Source organism: Sciurus vulgaris (genome assembly GCF_902686455.1).
Source record: "Sciurus vulgaris genome assembly, chromosome: 6".
NCBI classification, from domain to species: Eukaryota; Metazoa; Chordata; class Mammalia; order Rodentia; family Sciuridae; genus Sciurus; species Sciurus vulgaris.
In genome coordinates this window covers 163,661,244-163,676,877 of record NC_136466.1, presented here as the reverse complement: position 1 = coordinate 163,676,877, position 15,634 = coordinate 163,661,244, and the positions used below count along the sequence as shown (strand labels likewise).

Below are 15,634 nucleotides of genomic sequence, written 5' to 3'. Positions count from 1 at the left end.
GCACTTGACACGGGGGTGTGTTCAGTGAATATAGCTCATGCACTTTGAAGAGTAATGTGTTTGGCGGAAAAGCCAAAGAAGATTACAAAAGAGATACTGTGTGCCTGGTCAAGTACGATCACCTAGGCAATTCACCCCCTTTTAGTATTCCTCAGAATCTGTAGTGTCATTTCAACGTTGGCTTCTTCTTCAGAGGGAAACAGCAAAACTTTACTCCATTGAAAATAGAATGGACCTGGATGAAGGAACGTCCTTGGATAAAATTTTCCATCAAAATGGAAATGGGGGAGTTGGGTGGGGAATGCTCATGTATCCAAGGTGGACTCTTTCTTTCACCTGGGGTGGGATAAAGGGGTCTTTGCACACCTGTCACAGGATCAGAGGGGAAGGCAAGCAGAGACTGCATGGGAAGCATGAGCATGTTTCCTAGCCAGAGAGATGCATTATTCATGGGCCTCACCCATGTGGAGACAGGACTGGGTGCAAGAACCAGGTGGTGGAAGAACAGGAGTAGCCCAGGAAAAAACATTTGCTCCACCTTCTTAAGCACTAAATGGCATAATATCAAGTACTTGACAGTATGTGGTTATAATAAAAAGACCTATTATATTCATTATGCATCCAAATATCCACATGCTAAATAAGAAGCCCCAAAGGCACTCCCGGAATGCTTAAGTGTTTGAACAAAGTATCTTAACTGGCTGAGACCCTGAAAATCAGGGGTGGAGGCTGGGATCTGGCAGATGTGGGACCAGTGGTGCTGTGGTCCTTTTTATACTAGAAAACGAACATGTCCACGTCAAGTGCAACATGACCTTGGTCTTGTTTTACTCATTTTTCTAAAGAATTTAATATTTCCAAGGATTCAAACAGTCATATTAGTAAATTATAGCACTTTTACACTCTTATAATTATAGAAAATATCTGGTGTTGAGGGCAGAAGTGGCTGTGGCTATGGCTTCACAGGGTGTATCTCCTGGCAGTGTCTTGATTCTCCCTAAGTTCCACCTTACAGTGTTACATGAAGACCCATTCAGTGTTCAGTTGTCACCTGCTCTTTGGCTTTTACTCTTGTCAATGTTGATGTGCTTACTGATATAACTTAAGGGTGAGGTGAGCACCCAGGAGACTGGGGTCCACCTCCCAGGACAAAGCGAGTGTATTGGTTATGGGTCTCCAGGTTGGTCACTCAACATTATCCTCAACATCCATTTGTACAAAATTATGAGCTTCCATGTCCTTGAATTTTATCAATTAACTGTTCTGTCATCAAACACTCTGCCTCCTTTGAGCCATAAATAGACACTTTATTTATACCATCTTAAGTGAATTGATATAGGGAAGCAACTGGGCAACTGGAAGTTTTCTTTTGACGATATTTATCATTGGGCTCATTTATAATTTTCAATTGGGTAATAATGTGTCCCTGACTTTTGGATTTAAAAGGCAGGTTTTTTTTTTTTTTTTTTTTTGGTCTTGCATATCAAACACAGAGCCTTGTGACCACCGAGTAAGTTCTCTATCACTTAGCTATAACAACCCTATGTTACAAAACAGCAAAGACTTTATCTGAGAGGTAACAGTATCTTCTTTAACTTATTTCAATGAAAAGTACTTGACTTTATAGCCAGAAGGAACAATTGATAAATTGTTAATAATCCACATTTTTGTGAACTCAAATTATAGTTTTAATCAAAAGTCTTTTGCTACTAATATTTATATATAACTGAAGAATAATAAGATTTTATGCATATAAAGGTCTTATGTAATCCCACTATAACTTCATCAAACATTGGCTATTTTTGCAGAGAATTGAGGTTTTCTGAAAAACACTTTCTTCATATCTCTTTTCTTTCCACGTGGTAGTACTTGTCACCCTAGGAAGATATTTGGTGGGTTTTCTCCCTGCAGCCTGTTAAAAACAATTCCTCCTTCATTACAGGCTGACAGTTGCCTCAGGGACGCTTGGTGCCACTTCTCACATAAAGTCACATTTATCCAAAATAAACTCCCAGGACTGGCATCATGGCAGATGCGGGTCATTTTCACTCATTTGCAAAGATGTGTTCAGGCAGTATCAGAGTCAAACGTCTGTGTTGATAAAATGACTTCCAAGTTGACTGTCATGCACATGTTTGAGTTGGAAATAGAAATTCCGGCTGTTTAGTTCCTACTTAATAGACTTTTCCCTAAGTGATGCATGAGGCTGGCACATTCCTTGTCCTGATGTCCTCCTGATTGTACAGTTCTGGTTCTGACAGCCTCACCTCAGAAGAAATGTGTGTGTCATCTAAACAGACACCTTAGTTAAAATTGTGCCTTCTTCTATTTCATTGGGCAGCAGGTAATACCCTGACATTGGGTTGATGATCCTGCCAAGGCACACCAGCCAGTGCTACTGGGGTCCACAAAATCCTGCCTCTCCATCCGGGGAGGGTGGTCTCCTGTGCCATCTCCCCACACCATTTATTGGTCCTATAAGAAAGGAACAGCCCTCATATCAGGTGATGGGGCAGCTGTGAGAGCCAGCTGACCAGGGACCACTGCTAAGACACAAGTAACCTTTTTTCCTTTTCTCCTGCCTTTAAGGAAACCAGATCCCTGGGGCCACCACACTGGCTTCTGTTCCTCACTTGCTGTCCATGGGCAGGAGTGAGCTGCTGTCTTTCTGTCTCTGCTCAGCTCTTCTGGGACCAGAGGGGCTGGTAGAACTGTCCTTACAGCCTGCAGCCTCTGCTGGGCCGGGTGGGAGATGAACATTTCCCCTGGAAGCATCTGCAGTAGCATGACAAGGGTTAGGACTGTGGAGGGGGCAGGAAACCCCTTCAGCCCACATGCCCCCTGATAGTCCGAGCTGACTGTGTGCCACTTCAGCTTCGGGCCATAGAGTTGATTCCTATGTAAATAGTGATGCCTGTCGGGATGTTTCACCATCTACAAGCTGCAGAGGAGGAAAGAGGGGGAGAGGGACTCGGGCATCTCAGTCCTCACACATGGACCTACGTGTTCCTAAACACAGGTTCATGGGGTCCCTAACGTGACGATGGTAGCTTTATGGTGCAAGAAACCCCAGAGGAGCTTTCCAAGTGCCCAGAGGTAGACATAATGTCATCCGAGGTTTAAACTGTCTTCCTTAGAAAGTAGCGGGCGCGGGCTGCTTCCTTACAGCAGTAGAGAACAAAGGTAGGGAGAGGCGATGTGTTGAGCACCGGATGCCACCTGGGACATCCCTCTTGGTGGGGAAGATTAGGGAGCTGTAGCCTGTCTCTTCAGTGTCTGAAGATGCTTTCTGGTGTTCTCTGTGTAGTCAGCTCTCGGCAAATTTCCCCGCTGAGGAACAGTCTGTTATTCACATTAGCCTTGGTGGTGTTTGGGGCCAGAGAGGCCCAGGGATGAGGTCAGCATGGGGTAGAGATGGGGAAAGAGACTAACCACAGGATCCAGAGCAATGCTCAGGAGCCCTGGCAGGTACAGAGTACAGATGCAGCACTAGACACCAGCAGGTGGCCAGTGGAGACAACTCCTACCCACGCTCAGGCTCACCTGTGAGCAGGTGGATGGTCAGAGGACATGAGCAGGAGACCAGGGCAACTAGACCCTTCAATCTGTGTATAGCACAGTCTCATCTTGAGTCATATGTTATCCAGCACAAGAACAAAGAGACAAAAGCCCACAATGTGCTGTTCAGTGTTTTCATTAATATTTTGCCTTTGATTTTATCTGGGAGATTCAGTTATCCTTTAAAATTTACCATCCATTACCAGTTAACTTTTCATGTTCCTTCTCTAAATATGCTCAAGGAAGGAACAGATTCTAAATTTCTTTGACTGGGCCAGAGCATCTACTATACAACGTCTTCAATAGTTCTTCTTAATCAAATAATAGCTTTTGAATATACGCTTGTTTTCATCTGTGGAGCTGAATGTTTTTAAATGATGATATTTACAAATGCAGGGTCCACCAAGGTGAAGGTCTTAGGCAAGACTGTCTGGGAGCAAAGGTTTAAAGGCTGGCTCCACACAATCTGTGCAATCTTGGTCAAATCACTCAACATCTCTCTGCCTCAGTTTTCTGACCTATAAAGTGCACATCATAATAACAGTTCTGTTCTAGCATTGTTCTGGGGATTAGTAAATATGATCAGAGCAACTAGAACATTCCTGAAAGTGGCTGTGTATGTGGGCTTTTGCCACAGTATGAATAACATCATTCTCTCTCATGCTTGATTCTATGCACCAATCTTCAGGTGTAAGTACCCGTCTTCATTCCTAAGAGTTGATCCACTGATGAGAAACCACGGCTCTCCAGCTCCTGCCCCACTCTCCCTGAAGCACTGTTTGAAAGGCTTTAGGGATCCAACCAAAGGGACTCTAGATGATAGTCCAGGATTTGGGGGCAGAAAGGTAAGACCCACTGCCCACCTCAGTTACCAGTCCAAGTTAAGGGCCAGTGCCTCTGAACACTCAGATCTAACAGACCTCGTAAGGAGCTGTCCAATTCTCCGGAGGGATGAGGCTCTCCATCCCCGGGAGCCTCCTCGAGGTCTGCCCCAGAGGTCTCCAGCACTGGGGAGTGCACAACATAGGACCGGACATGGAAAGATGATCAACTAGATGTGGGGAAGCTGCCTGAGAATGTTTCCTTCAGCTATTTTATCATTATTTTTTATCTCTATTTTTTGTAGTATTAATTTTTAAGTATATGTTATACTAGATAGACTAAAATGTATACAGAATGGCTATAATTGTTAAGGAAAAGGACATATAAATATATGAAAGACAGTTTCTCAAACTTGCAGGCTCCGATAGAGATGGTTTCTGGTTCAGGAAATGTGAGAACATGAAATGACTCAGGTATAGCCAAGGGCCAACCTGGGCAGGTACAGAAGAAAGAGCTTGTGGCTTTATATTTAGGAGTTGAAGTGAGATGGCTTCTCCTCCTCCACCTGTTTTCCCAAAAGACCATCCATGTGCACTGGAAATTTTCATAGTGTTGTGTAAACCACCCTATTTCCTTAAAATTCAAGGAAGGTCTCAAGGTCAAAGGTTCAGGCTGGCATAAGGCCTCAGACATCTGGATGTCATGACCTTGGTGGACCTCTGCCATGGCTATTACTGGCAAAGCCCTGGGTCACACAGGTTTTCCCCTGGAAGCATTTGGAGGCCACTGTCCTTGCCCTCAGAGGAGGGGGAAAGAATAACACTGTTCACTCAGAATGGCTCCCTACTGATGCCACACAGCAGCATTCGGCAGTTTCCCCGCAAAGGGCCAGAGAGTAAGAGTAAGTACTTTTGGTTTTGCCAGCCTTTGGTCTCCTCGCAGCCTCTCAACTCCGCCCCTGTGGTGCCAGAGAGGCATAGCGCCAGGGTGGGGCTGCCGTCCATGCTTTCTCATGGACACTGAAATGCAAATTCCACGCAATCCGCACGTATTACAAATCATTATTCAACTGGTGATCTTTTCCCCACCATTTAAACAGAGTAGTCATTCTTAACTCTCAAGTGCTGCTGAACCCGGGGCTGAGCTGGATCCCACTGTTTGCTGACTCCAGGCTTAGGGAAAATACTAGTTTCATTTTGTTTGTTTTTATAAAGTGTGAGCCTTATACTGTCTTCAGTGTGATATGGAGGACTTAAGCTTTCTTCATTATTGTAGTGAATTTTCATGAAACCCCCTAGAAGTTTATTAACAAGAGATAATTCTAAGAGCATATGCATAGACAACAGAGAATTAATAACTCTCTTTTGCCATCAGTTTTTATTCAAATTAGGTATTGAATGTCACTGAAATTGTTACTTTTCCTTGACAAGAGTACACAAAAACAAAATTACCTTAGTTGATTATATGGAAAAATGAAATGTTCGAGTAGACCTAGCAGGCTGAAGGTGAGAGAAATGTGACAGAAGAATAAATGGGTAATCTTTTTCATCTAAACCAAGATACGTATTATTAACATTGGGCAGCATTTACCATGTCAGAAGCAAAATAAAGAGTGTTTTGTGTCTTTCTTCATATGATGCAGTGAAATACTGAAATGTAAATATCAATAATCAACTATAAAAGTAGCTTAGCTTGTCTTGATTTCCAAACGTGTAATTTAGTATCATAATGCAGTTTAACAAAATTGCTACACTGTAGTTAGTGGTCACCAGACATTACAATACTCTGAGGCTACACAGATCTGTTTGCCAAGCTTTGGACCAGATCACCAGCTGTCCTGTGCCTCAGTGCCTGCCAGCACTCACGTGATCAGAGGAAAGGAGGGAGCTACTGTTCTGCAGACCCGCAACATCCTCTTTTCTGTTTACCTGGCTATGTGGTACTCTAAAATAAGTGCAATTCTCAAGAGGTTTTCAATTTTACTGACTTCATAGTTAATGCAAGTGTCCTCTAGCACCGTAATCATGACATTAGATCAATTATTTTCCAAGTAGTCACTTATCCTGGACTACCCTGTCTTTCTTCATGTGGCCTTAACTTTGTACAATTCAAAACAGATTTAATCCAGGGGAGCTATAGAGCTGATTGAATCATATGCAATTGCCAGCATCAGACCTTTAAACAATAATTTCATATGATTCAACCTATTAGTGTGTATGAAACAAATTCCAAGTGTGCCTTCCAAAATATGCTACATTTTTAGTAAATATTTTCCCCCAAGCTTGCCAAATAAGTAGATGACACCATTAAAAAACACTTATGATCATCAGGCATTTGCATTTTATGTTCTGTGTAATGGCTGTGTTTTCTTGGAGTACTTATATTCATTACGTAAATTAATAAGGAGGTATGAAACATCAGTATTGCTTCCCTCAATTTTCCTGCTTGACAAATTAGGCTTCTAATCCCCATTGTACTTCCGTCATTCATAGTATACACAGTTGGCTAAGTTGAAGTCACACTCTGTTTATACCATCATCATCTCAGACATGCTGGTAGAAGCAGGTGACCATGCTGGTGGGGAGTGGGTACCCAGACACGCGGGCATACACACATGCGCACCTTTGATTTAGGGGCAATATTTAAGCTCCCAAGGAAGCCCACCCCCTGCCAACTGGCAGCGGGGTCCTGAATACACACCTGTGCTCGTGCGGTAGGTGCCGGTGTGTGCTGGCGGCAGAGGATCCCCCTGGCTCTGGCTGAGACTCCTCATAGGGGGCTTCTGATAGACACGGTCTTCATAGATGGGGTCTATGTGGTGTTCTGGGGACTGCAGGGCCCGCAGCTCAGGGCCCAGGTGTCCATGCTGGCTGCTGTACGAGGCTCGGGACCCAGCTGAAATAAATTAACAAGGCACATTAAAGCTCAGCCAATAGTCACAGTGTTTTATCCAAGAATATCTGAATTTGGGGGGAGACAGAATGATTGAAATGTGCAGAAAATCAAACGAATACCATAAAATGGCAGCAACCCATCAAGCTGATCAGCTTATCATGTCATCCAGCAGCCTTGCTTTGCTCCCAAAGCTGATCACTGTGAGGATGATAATGCTTCTGAGATAAATCCACACTGAACCCAACTGGGGAAACATCATTTTTCTCACAGCCTGATGAATGTAACTGGCTTCTTCACCAAAGGAATCAGGCAGGCAGTGGATTCTAAAAACCTCTTATTACCCAGAGTCCTTGTATCCTAAATTGTACAACAAAAATTATGGTAAATGAAGAGCAACTGAATGAGCCACAAGGGCAAAACCATCTTGATGCTGCCCCTGACAAGTGGACAGGTATGTGTTCCCATCAGCAGTGTTTCCCTGGACAACAGAGGAGTCAAAACATTTGAGGGACAGCCACCTGAAACCCTAAGAGAAGTAGACATTAAAGAAAAAGGTTCCTGAGTTTCATTTTCTTTTACTCTGATTCTCCGAACCTGAAGCGTTTGCATTTAGCAGACCTCCCTATGATAAAAGGTACAAATGCATGTCACTAACTGGTTTATTTAAAAATTGAGGCCACAAATCATTTGGTTTCTAGCATTCATGAGTCCTTATTTGGGACACTTCATTGCATGGTCTGGGGAAAGGCTGCTTTGAAGCAATGCTGTAGACCAGGGAACCTGTGGATGTTTCTTGAAGGAGACCTCTGCACACCAGAACACATGTTTGCATGAGAGCCAGGTGCTGAGCTGGAAGATGCTGAGAGCCAATGTTAGAGGAGAAATGGCAGGGGACCTGGGGCCTGGGATGGACTTGGGCAGCATGGAGAGGCGTGGTCTACCATGATGACCAGAGAACATAGACAAGAACCAAAGGAGACTGCAGCTGGCTTGAAAAGGACCCTTCAGTGAAATCCCTCAAATGGGTACCCATTGGCACATTAGAATTCAACTGCCAACTGCCATCCCTACTGGCCAAATTTGGAGCTCTCCACGGCAGTCTAAAGCACGTGTGGGTTGGGATTCCTTGACCTCGACAGTGTATCTGGATGGTTCTATGTCCCTCCTACTTGTCCAGGCCTTCCCCAGAGGACACCAACAAGCCAAAATCTTCAAATGTGCAAAGATAGGGTTGCTTCTTCAGGAACATATGACCAAGGAATTTGAATATTCTCATCTAGTATATTTGAGGAAAAAGCCATTCAAAAGTTTTGAAATTGCTGACAGATAAATGCTTTACTGATATATTTAGCACTCACTGCTCTGAATATAAATAAACAGAAAACAACATTTCCGGATGAGGAAGCAATGTGGAGAACGCTATGAATGCAGTATTAATAAAAAGCACAGCCTGCTTTGAGGAAAGGAAAGGAGCAGGGCAGGCAAGATCCTTACCTTCCCTTTGTAGTAATTAAATAATTTCTGATTTAGATAGTGTTGAAATGAATGATAGATTGGAAATAATTGTTTTGCATAATTAGGTTCATTGCCTCTGATTTGTCACATGCCAACACTGCACTGAATATTATCTCTAGCTCAGATTTTCCAGGAATATATTTAAGTACAACACATCTTGAGCTTCTGCTGTCAATTCTTACTCCTGAAGATTCAGATAGCATTGCTAAGGATTCAGATGTGTAGAAACAAGGAAGTAATGATTATACTCAAATGTATAGTTAAATAAAAGTTAAGCATCACTGGCAGATCTAGAGTGGTAACTTTATCACCATTCCCTCATCCTAAATATCAAAAAACATATAGAGGAACTGCTTGGACTTCTATGTGGTGACATGATCACAGGCATATGTGAGGATCCTCTTGTCAGAAGCATTTACTTGGCATAAGGAACTATTTATTAGTACTATCATTCATGGGGTCCTAACCAAGAGGTAAAGTCTACCTCTGTTGATATCATAATTTCAATCTTCTAATGTTGATTAATATATGATCATAAAATTACTAAAAATTTGAGTAGTATGCTGTATATTTTTCTCCCATCAGCATGCTGATGTTAAAACTAAAGCTCATGGTATTTCCCTGTGAAAACACTTGCACAAAATACAGTTGGATATTTAAGCATTATGCAGAGCACCAAAGGAGATAAGGTATTTTAAAAGGAGCATTGTTTCTTCTGTTGATCCATTGTGATCACATTTCAGTATCATGTGGATGGACAAGCTAGAAGAGAGACAAAAAGAATTGGGGGGAAAGAAGAGAGGCCAAGGGATCAAAGTTTAAAAGTGCCTCTGCTAGAATTCATGTCTTCTACCACCCTTGTTTAAGAAGAATGCATCATGGGATCCATATTCACAAGATCTATTTACTTTGGGCAATTTTGAGAGAACGATTCTCAACACAACCACTTCTGGGAATATGCACCAAAATTTCACTAAGATGTATCTGCTAATTCAAAGAAAATGTACTTTTCTTTAGCAAAGATTTTCCATCACCATTATGGACTATTTAACAGTGGGTCTTAAGTACCATATACTATGCTGTCATAAGAAGAGAAAAATTGCTGAAGAAATTCTGATTTGGTTCAAAATGTCATAGACGTCAAGGTCAAATGTTCTCATCTATTATGCTGGTAGAGAATAATTCCGGGAACTTGACCTTGACCAAGTGGAGGGGCAGAACAGCAGATGGAAAAACATAATCAAAACATGGATGAGCCAAAGGGAAAAACAGAACAACTGCACTGACAACTTCTCGTGACACAGAAGACGTACATCCTGCAAGAATAATAGCTGTGTCCATACAACACTTCCTGACCAATTTCTGCAACAGTTCTAGCATTAATACTTCAATTTTATCATGTATTTCTATTCTTCCTATTTCTCCTCTTCATGTGACAAAGTTAATGGCTAGAGAATTCAGGCATTGGCAATTTTCATGAACAACATGATTTGAAAGGGCTTCAAAGACACGTGTGAAACGTGAACACTTAGCTTCCAGGCTAAAGAGAGACTGTGGTGTTGGAAGCCTACAGTGTTAGAATTCCCATGTGACCCATGCAGTCACAGCTCCTGCAGGCTAAGAACCCCCTCAGGAGATCATGCAAGCTGACCTTGGACTGGGTCCAAGGCAGTTGCAGAATCAGATCTACCAACTGTCATGGGACCACAGAGCCATCTCTTCACTGCCCTGGATGCTGGGATGACTCCTGACTACTCAGCCGTGATCTTGGTGTGGGAGGAAAGAGGAAAGGGTTCAGTCCCAGGTCAGGAGAGAGGGAGGCACGTCAGGGGCTCAGAGAGCTGGGTAGACTGAACAGCAGGAGGGGCAGTAGGCCACAGCTACCCCTGGGTCCAGGTTGACACCATTCAACCATGGCTGCCCTTTGCACCTGGACTCCTGTGTGCAAGCTTGACGGTCATGTTCACCATCAAGTTCTGTACATGAGACAGAGCTCAGGGTATCGAGGTATAATGGTCAGACTTCAAAGTAAACAGAAACATTCAGGCACTTTCTAATTTATTGGTTTTTTTTGTTTGTTTTTGTTTTGTGTGTGTGTGTGTGTGTGTGTGTGTGTGTGTCAGTGTTGCTCAAAGAACTTAAAATAAGGAGACATGAAGTTTGGCTATCATCCGTCTCTAATCAGCAGGGTGAACCAAGGCAAATAACCAAAATCCTTTGATGCCAAGTTTCCTCAAGTGTGAAACAGAGATAATAATATATGCATCTGTAGCCCAGGAGTTTGGAGGATTGAGACAAGAGAGATCATACACAAAAGTGTTGTACAATTGATAAAGCAACTTAACAAATCAGGAGTTCTCATGCCATTTAATCTTAGCCTCAAGAAATGCTGTCAGCTCATGCATATGTGACTTTTGATTTGAAAAAAAAAATCAAACTCTTCTTAACATAAACCACCCAAATTCAAAAACAACTTAAATATTTAATTTTGAATTATTCTAAATGACCAAGAATTTTTTGATAATTTTGTTAATTACTGCAGACTGTAAATCTTATCCTTTTTCTTTTAAGAAAAAATTCTGTTGGATAATTCCAATGGATAATTGGAAAGAATGCAGGGATGCTAAAATAACCATGGAAAGGTAAAATTCTTTTTAGAAAGAAATAAGACATGAGTTAAACCTTCATGTTAATGATGATAAACACTTGCTAATCAAGTTGGAAGTCAGTGGCAGATGTGCAGGAAGATCTTGACATGGAAAATAAAGATGAGTTTGAAGGGCTGAAGCTCGACTCGCTGCCTTGGCTGCCAATCTTACACACTGCATTTTCACTGGGTCAGAGAATCCAACAAACTGTGTTTACATTTGACCAAAAAATGTAACATTTATCCTTTTGGGATTATTTGCAACTACATTTCTATATGCTAGATTTTATGTGCAATTGTTTATTTGTGCCAGTTAAACCATACTCATTCATTCATTCATTCATTCATTCAACACACTTACAGAGTGCCCTGGGCAGCCCTTGGAGATGAGGGCACCATGGTGCTCAAGACAGAAGATGTCCCTGGCTTGGACAGTGAGTGAGTCCTCACATCCAGGCAGATGGGATAAGGGCACTGAGGGAGGTAGGGGAGAGGAGACAAAGCATCAGGAGGGTAGGTTGTTTGGATACCAAGGTCAAGAAGGTTTTTTGAGCATCCAGTGTTTTAGCAGAGAACTATAGAAGGTGAGAGACAGCCACATTGAAGGAACAGCTATATGTTTCTCAAAGACAGGAACTCAGCTGTGACAGCAAAGGACCTCTGCAGGAGATGCATTTCACAATATTATAGAAGCCAGTTTATTAGTGTCTTTTTTGGCACTGGGGGCTGAAACCAGGGTTCCTTTCCCACTAAGCCACATCCCAGCCTTTTTTATGTTTTATTTTGAGACAGGGTTTCACAGAGTTGCAATGCTGGCTTTGAACTTGTGATTCTCCTGTCTCAGCCTCCAGAGTCACTGGGATGACAAGTGTGCCCCACTGCACTCAACCTATGTTGTCTTTTAAAGGAAGTGCCAGTAAGTATGTGGACTCTTCACAGACTCATACTATAGCCAATTACAATGACTGAGCACTTTTTCTTTTTCTTTCTTTTCTTTTTTTTTTTTTTTTTTTGGTACCAGAGATTGAACCCAGGGGCACTTAACAACTGAGCCACAAACCCAGACCCTCCTTTTATTATTTTTTATTTTGAGACAGGGTCTCAGTAGGTTGTTTACAGCCTCACTAAATTGCTCAGGCTGGCTTCAAACCTTACTATCCTAACCTACAATCCTCCCACCTCAGCCTCCCAAGCCGCTTGACACATTTCTTTTTAACTCAAAATTTCACAATCACACAAACCATATTTGTATCAAAAGAATTTGAAACATTCAGGGGTAGGTTGCACATAGAAAATTGTGAGAACTGCCCAAGTTTTAGCTCTAACTACTTTTAAATTAGAATTTTAATTTCTTAGACTATGATTGTTTCTCAAGTCTTTTTTGAGTCCTCAAATGATGAACTGGGAATCTGTTGAAAATGTGAATTTCTGGATATGACCTCCCAGACATTCTGAGTGGGTCAGCCCGAGTGGAGTGCAACAGTGCAAAATTTAATGAACACCCCGGGCCTTCTGATTCTAATGCAGGGATCAGGGGTCACGCCATTAGCTTCCCTGCCTCAGATACAGCAGAGAAGAAAAAATAGTCTAAAAGAAAAATACACAAATTAAAAAACCTCTCAATTTATCATTTCTTAATTTATTCAAACCATCATTTCCTACCATGTCATGCCAGTTATTCTACTAAACAGAACAAAACAGGTCCATTCTGCTTTTCATGGGGACCACTTATATTCTTGTATTTCTGTACTCTAAGATCTCTGACTCTGCTTTAATGAAAATTCACCTGCTTCTACAAAGACCTACAGTTGTGCATGTTTTTGTTTTGAAAAATATGTATTAGGTGGTTAAGGATGTTCTTGTCATTTAATCAAATTTGCCATTCGATTTTAAATGCTCATTTGCAGAGAAGCAGAAGTAGCAAAAGAAGGGTCTAAATGACATTGTAGAAGTTAGGAGGCAGCCAGCCGGCAATGTGCATGTGAACAGATAGCAAAGAGGTATCTTTTCATTTCTGAGATAAAGAACTCTCTTCAGAAGAAAAAAACTATTAATTCCTTGTGCTGTGAAGGAAAGTTTGAAGTAGAATCTAGGAGTCCAGACTTTTTAAAAATTGCATGATCAGTTCATGCATTAATACTTGTTGATGGAACTACATCTGTGAAGGGTAAAAGAGAACTTTTGTAGAGAGGGGCACAGCCTGGCATCAGGGTGGACTTTCTCCTCCTTTGTCTCCATGGCAGGACCTCCTCTGCTGGACCCCTGACTTGAGGGGTATGTTTTCTGGCCCTGTCAGCGTCACTAAGCAATGTGGCCAGGTGGCATGTCCTATGGAGGTACTTAGCCTCTGCTCTGTGATGGCTCCACTCTGTGATAGTTATTTTGTGGAATTTTAATTTCTTTAAAAAGTTTGGCTTGATGTCTGTTACCAGTACATTCCAGGGGAAAAAAAGGTATACCAGCATATAAACACTTAGAAATAGGAAAACTTACATAATTCTAGTTAGTATTACCATCTCATTAGTGTGTACTAGGTAAATTGATGAGAGATGCAAATATTATATCTTAGATCAGAGAAATACCTCATCATAATAAAACTTACCTCAAAAGAAAGCACATTAAGAAAACTACATTTCATGGTGTTATTTTGGGACTCTACTTAAGGCAATGAGACCACTGCACTGAACTGAACTCTGTATAATATGATTTACTTGCTTTATTATTGAGTTTTGCTTTTGACCTTGAATCAAAATTCCAAAATCCACTTCTTACTTGAAGACTAAGAATTCACAAGCTAATTTTAGTATTTAAAGGACTCCAAAATATTCCCCATGTCTCCTAAATCAAGTTCATGAGCTGAATTTCATAAGCAAATAGTACTAATTCATTTGACATGATTTTTCATATTGTTATAAATATGAAACATATGGGCACATTACCTACATAGGATAAGAGTCATATTTTAGACTGATGTTAGGAAGGTATTAATTCATATGAATCTAATGATAATAGTATAGCCTAGTAAGTTCATTGTGATGATACAAAATCATTCTATGAAAACTCAGATTTTAGAAAAAAATGTCCTCCTCTTTCATAAATCCTAGATTTATCATAGATTATAGTAACAGTACAAACTTTGCTATCACTAAAACCTTGAATAATCATGTCTCTGGCAGTACACAAAACACAGAGGATTAATTTGTTCCTGTGATTTTCTTGATGATTTTCTTGATGTGATTTTCTATGATTATTATAATTATTGAACCTCATCATCCCTTTACTAAGTGAATACTATAACCTATTGTGATTCAAATACTTGGAGGGAGAATTACATAATGGCTAAATCAATGGTCAAGACATGGCAGTTAACCGTGTTCCTGGCATTTCATCCCCTGTAAAGAGATTTGCCCCTCGTTCTTGAACTTTCTAACCATGAGCATTTCTCCCGGACTTTTAGGAAAACAGTCCTCTTTTGTTTGATTCTTTTGTGACAGGCAGGCATTTGGGAGAGAAGCGACAGTGGTAATGGACTGTGACCAGCAATGTGGACCCCACGTCTTTGCATTCACAGGTGGGCCTTTCCCATTCTCACTTCCAGCCAGATGTTGCACTGCTTCCTTGTCCGCCATGCCAAAGGATGGTGTCGTGCCACAGCTCACGCCAGCTCTGACGTGATGGAGAGCTGTTTGTGTGAGGTACTAGCCACACGGTGAAACGCACCAGGTTGGTGGTGTGGCACCTGTTCCCATAAAATAATTCCTTTCGGTTTCAAATCTCAGGTCACACAGAGTGTGCTCCAAATGTCTTAGTCACGCATGTCACTGTTTCTCCAATTGCCATGTGCATAGGAATGCCCTGATTGAATTCAGGCTCCGACTCAGTAGATTTGAGGAAAGGCCTGAAGTAGTGCATTTCTAATGAGCTCTCAGGTGAAGCTGGTGTTGCTGGTCAGGTTCAGAAGCCAGGACCTCCAGGTCCAGCTGTGAATATGGATCTGGTTGCTAGAGGACTTCAATTGGACACCACCTGAAGCCCTGGAAGCAGACACATCAGTGCCACAGTGCCCTGACTAATGGAGTGGACAGAAGTAGCCTAAACAAAGGCAGAGTTCAAGGGTGCTGCTGGATGCTGGCCATGCAGGTGAGGCCTAGCAGGGAACCCACATCCCAGGTCCTGGGTGCACATGCTGTGTGACTG

The 15,634-nt window shown here is 41.8% G+C and overlaps 1 protein-coding gene across 6 annotated transcripts in view; it reads right to left on the bottom strand.

Moving 5' to 3' along the window:
* The window catches only part of CTNND2 (catenin delta 2), a 904,448-nt gene that overhangs the window by 365,899 nt on the left and 522,915 nt on the right, over positions 1–15,634 (bottom strand). For all 6 annotated transcript variants that reach the window (XM_079145292.1, XM_079145294.1, XM_079145293.1 and 3 more), the window contains one exon: positions 7,081–7,275. In XM_079145292.1, the coding sequence (XP_079001418.1) occupies positions 7,081–7,275 (195 nt within the window). The remainder of the gene's footprint in view (positions 1–7,080; positions 7,276–15,634) is intronic.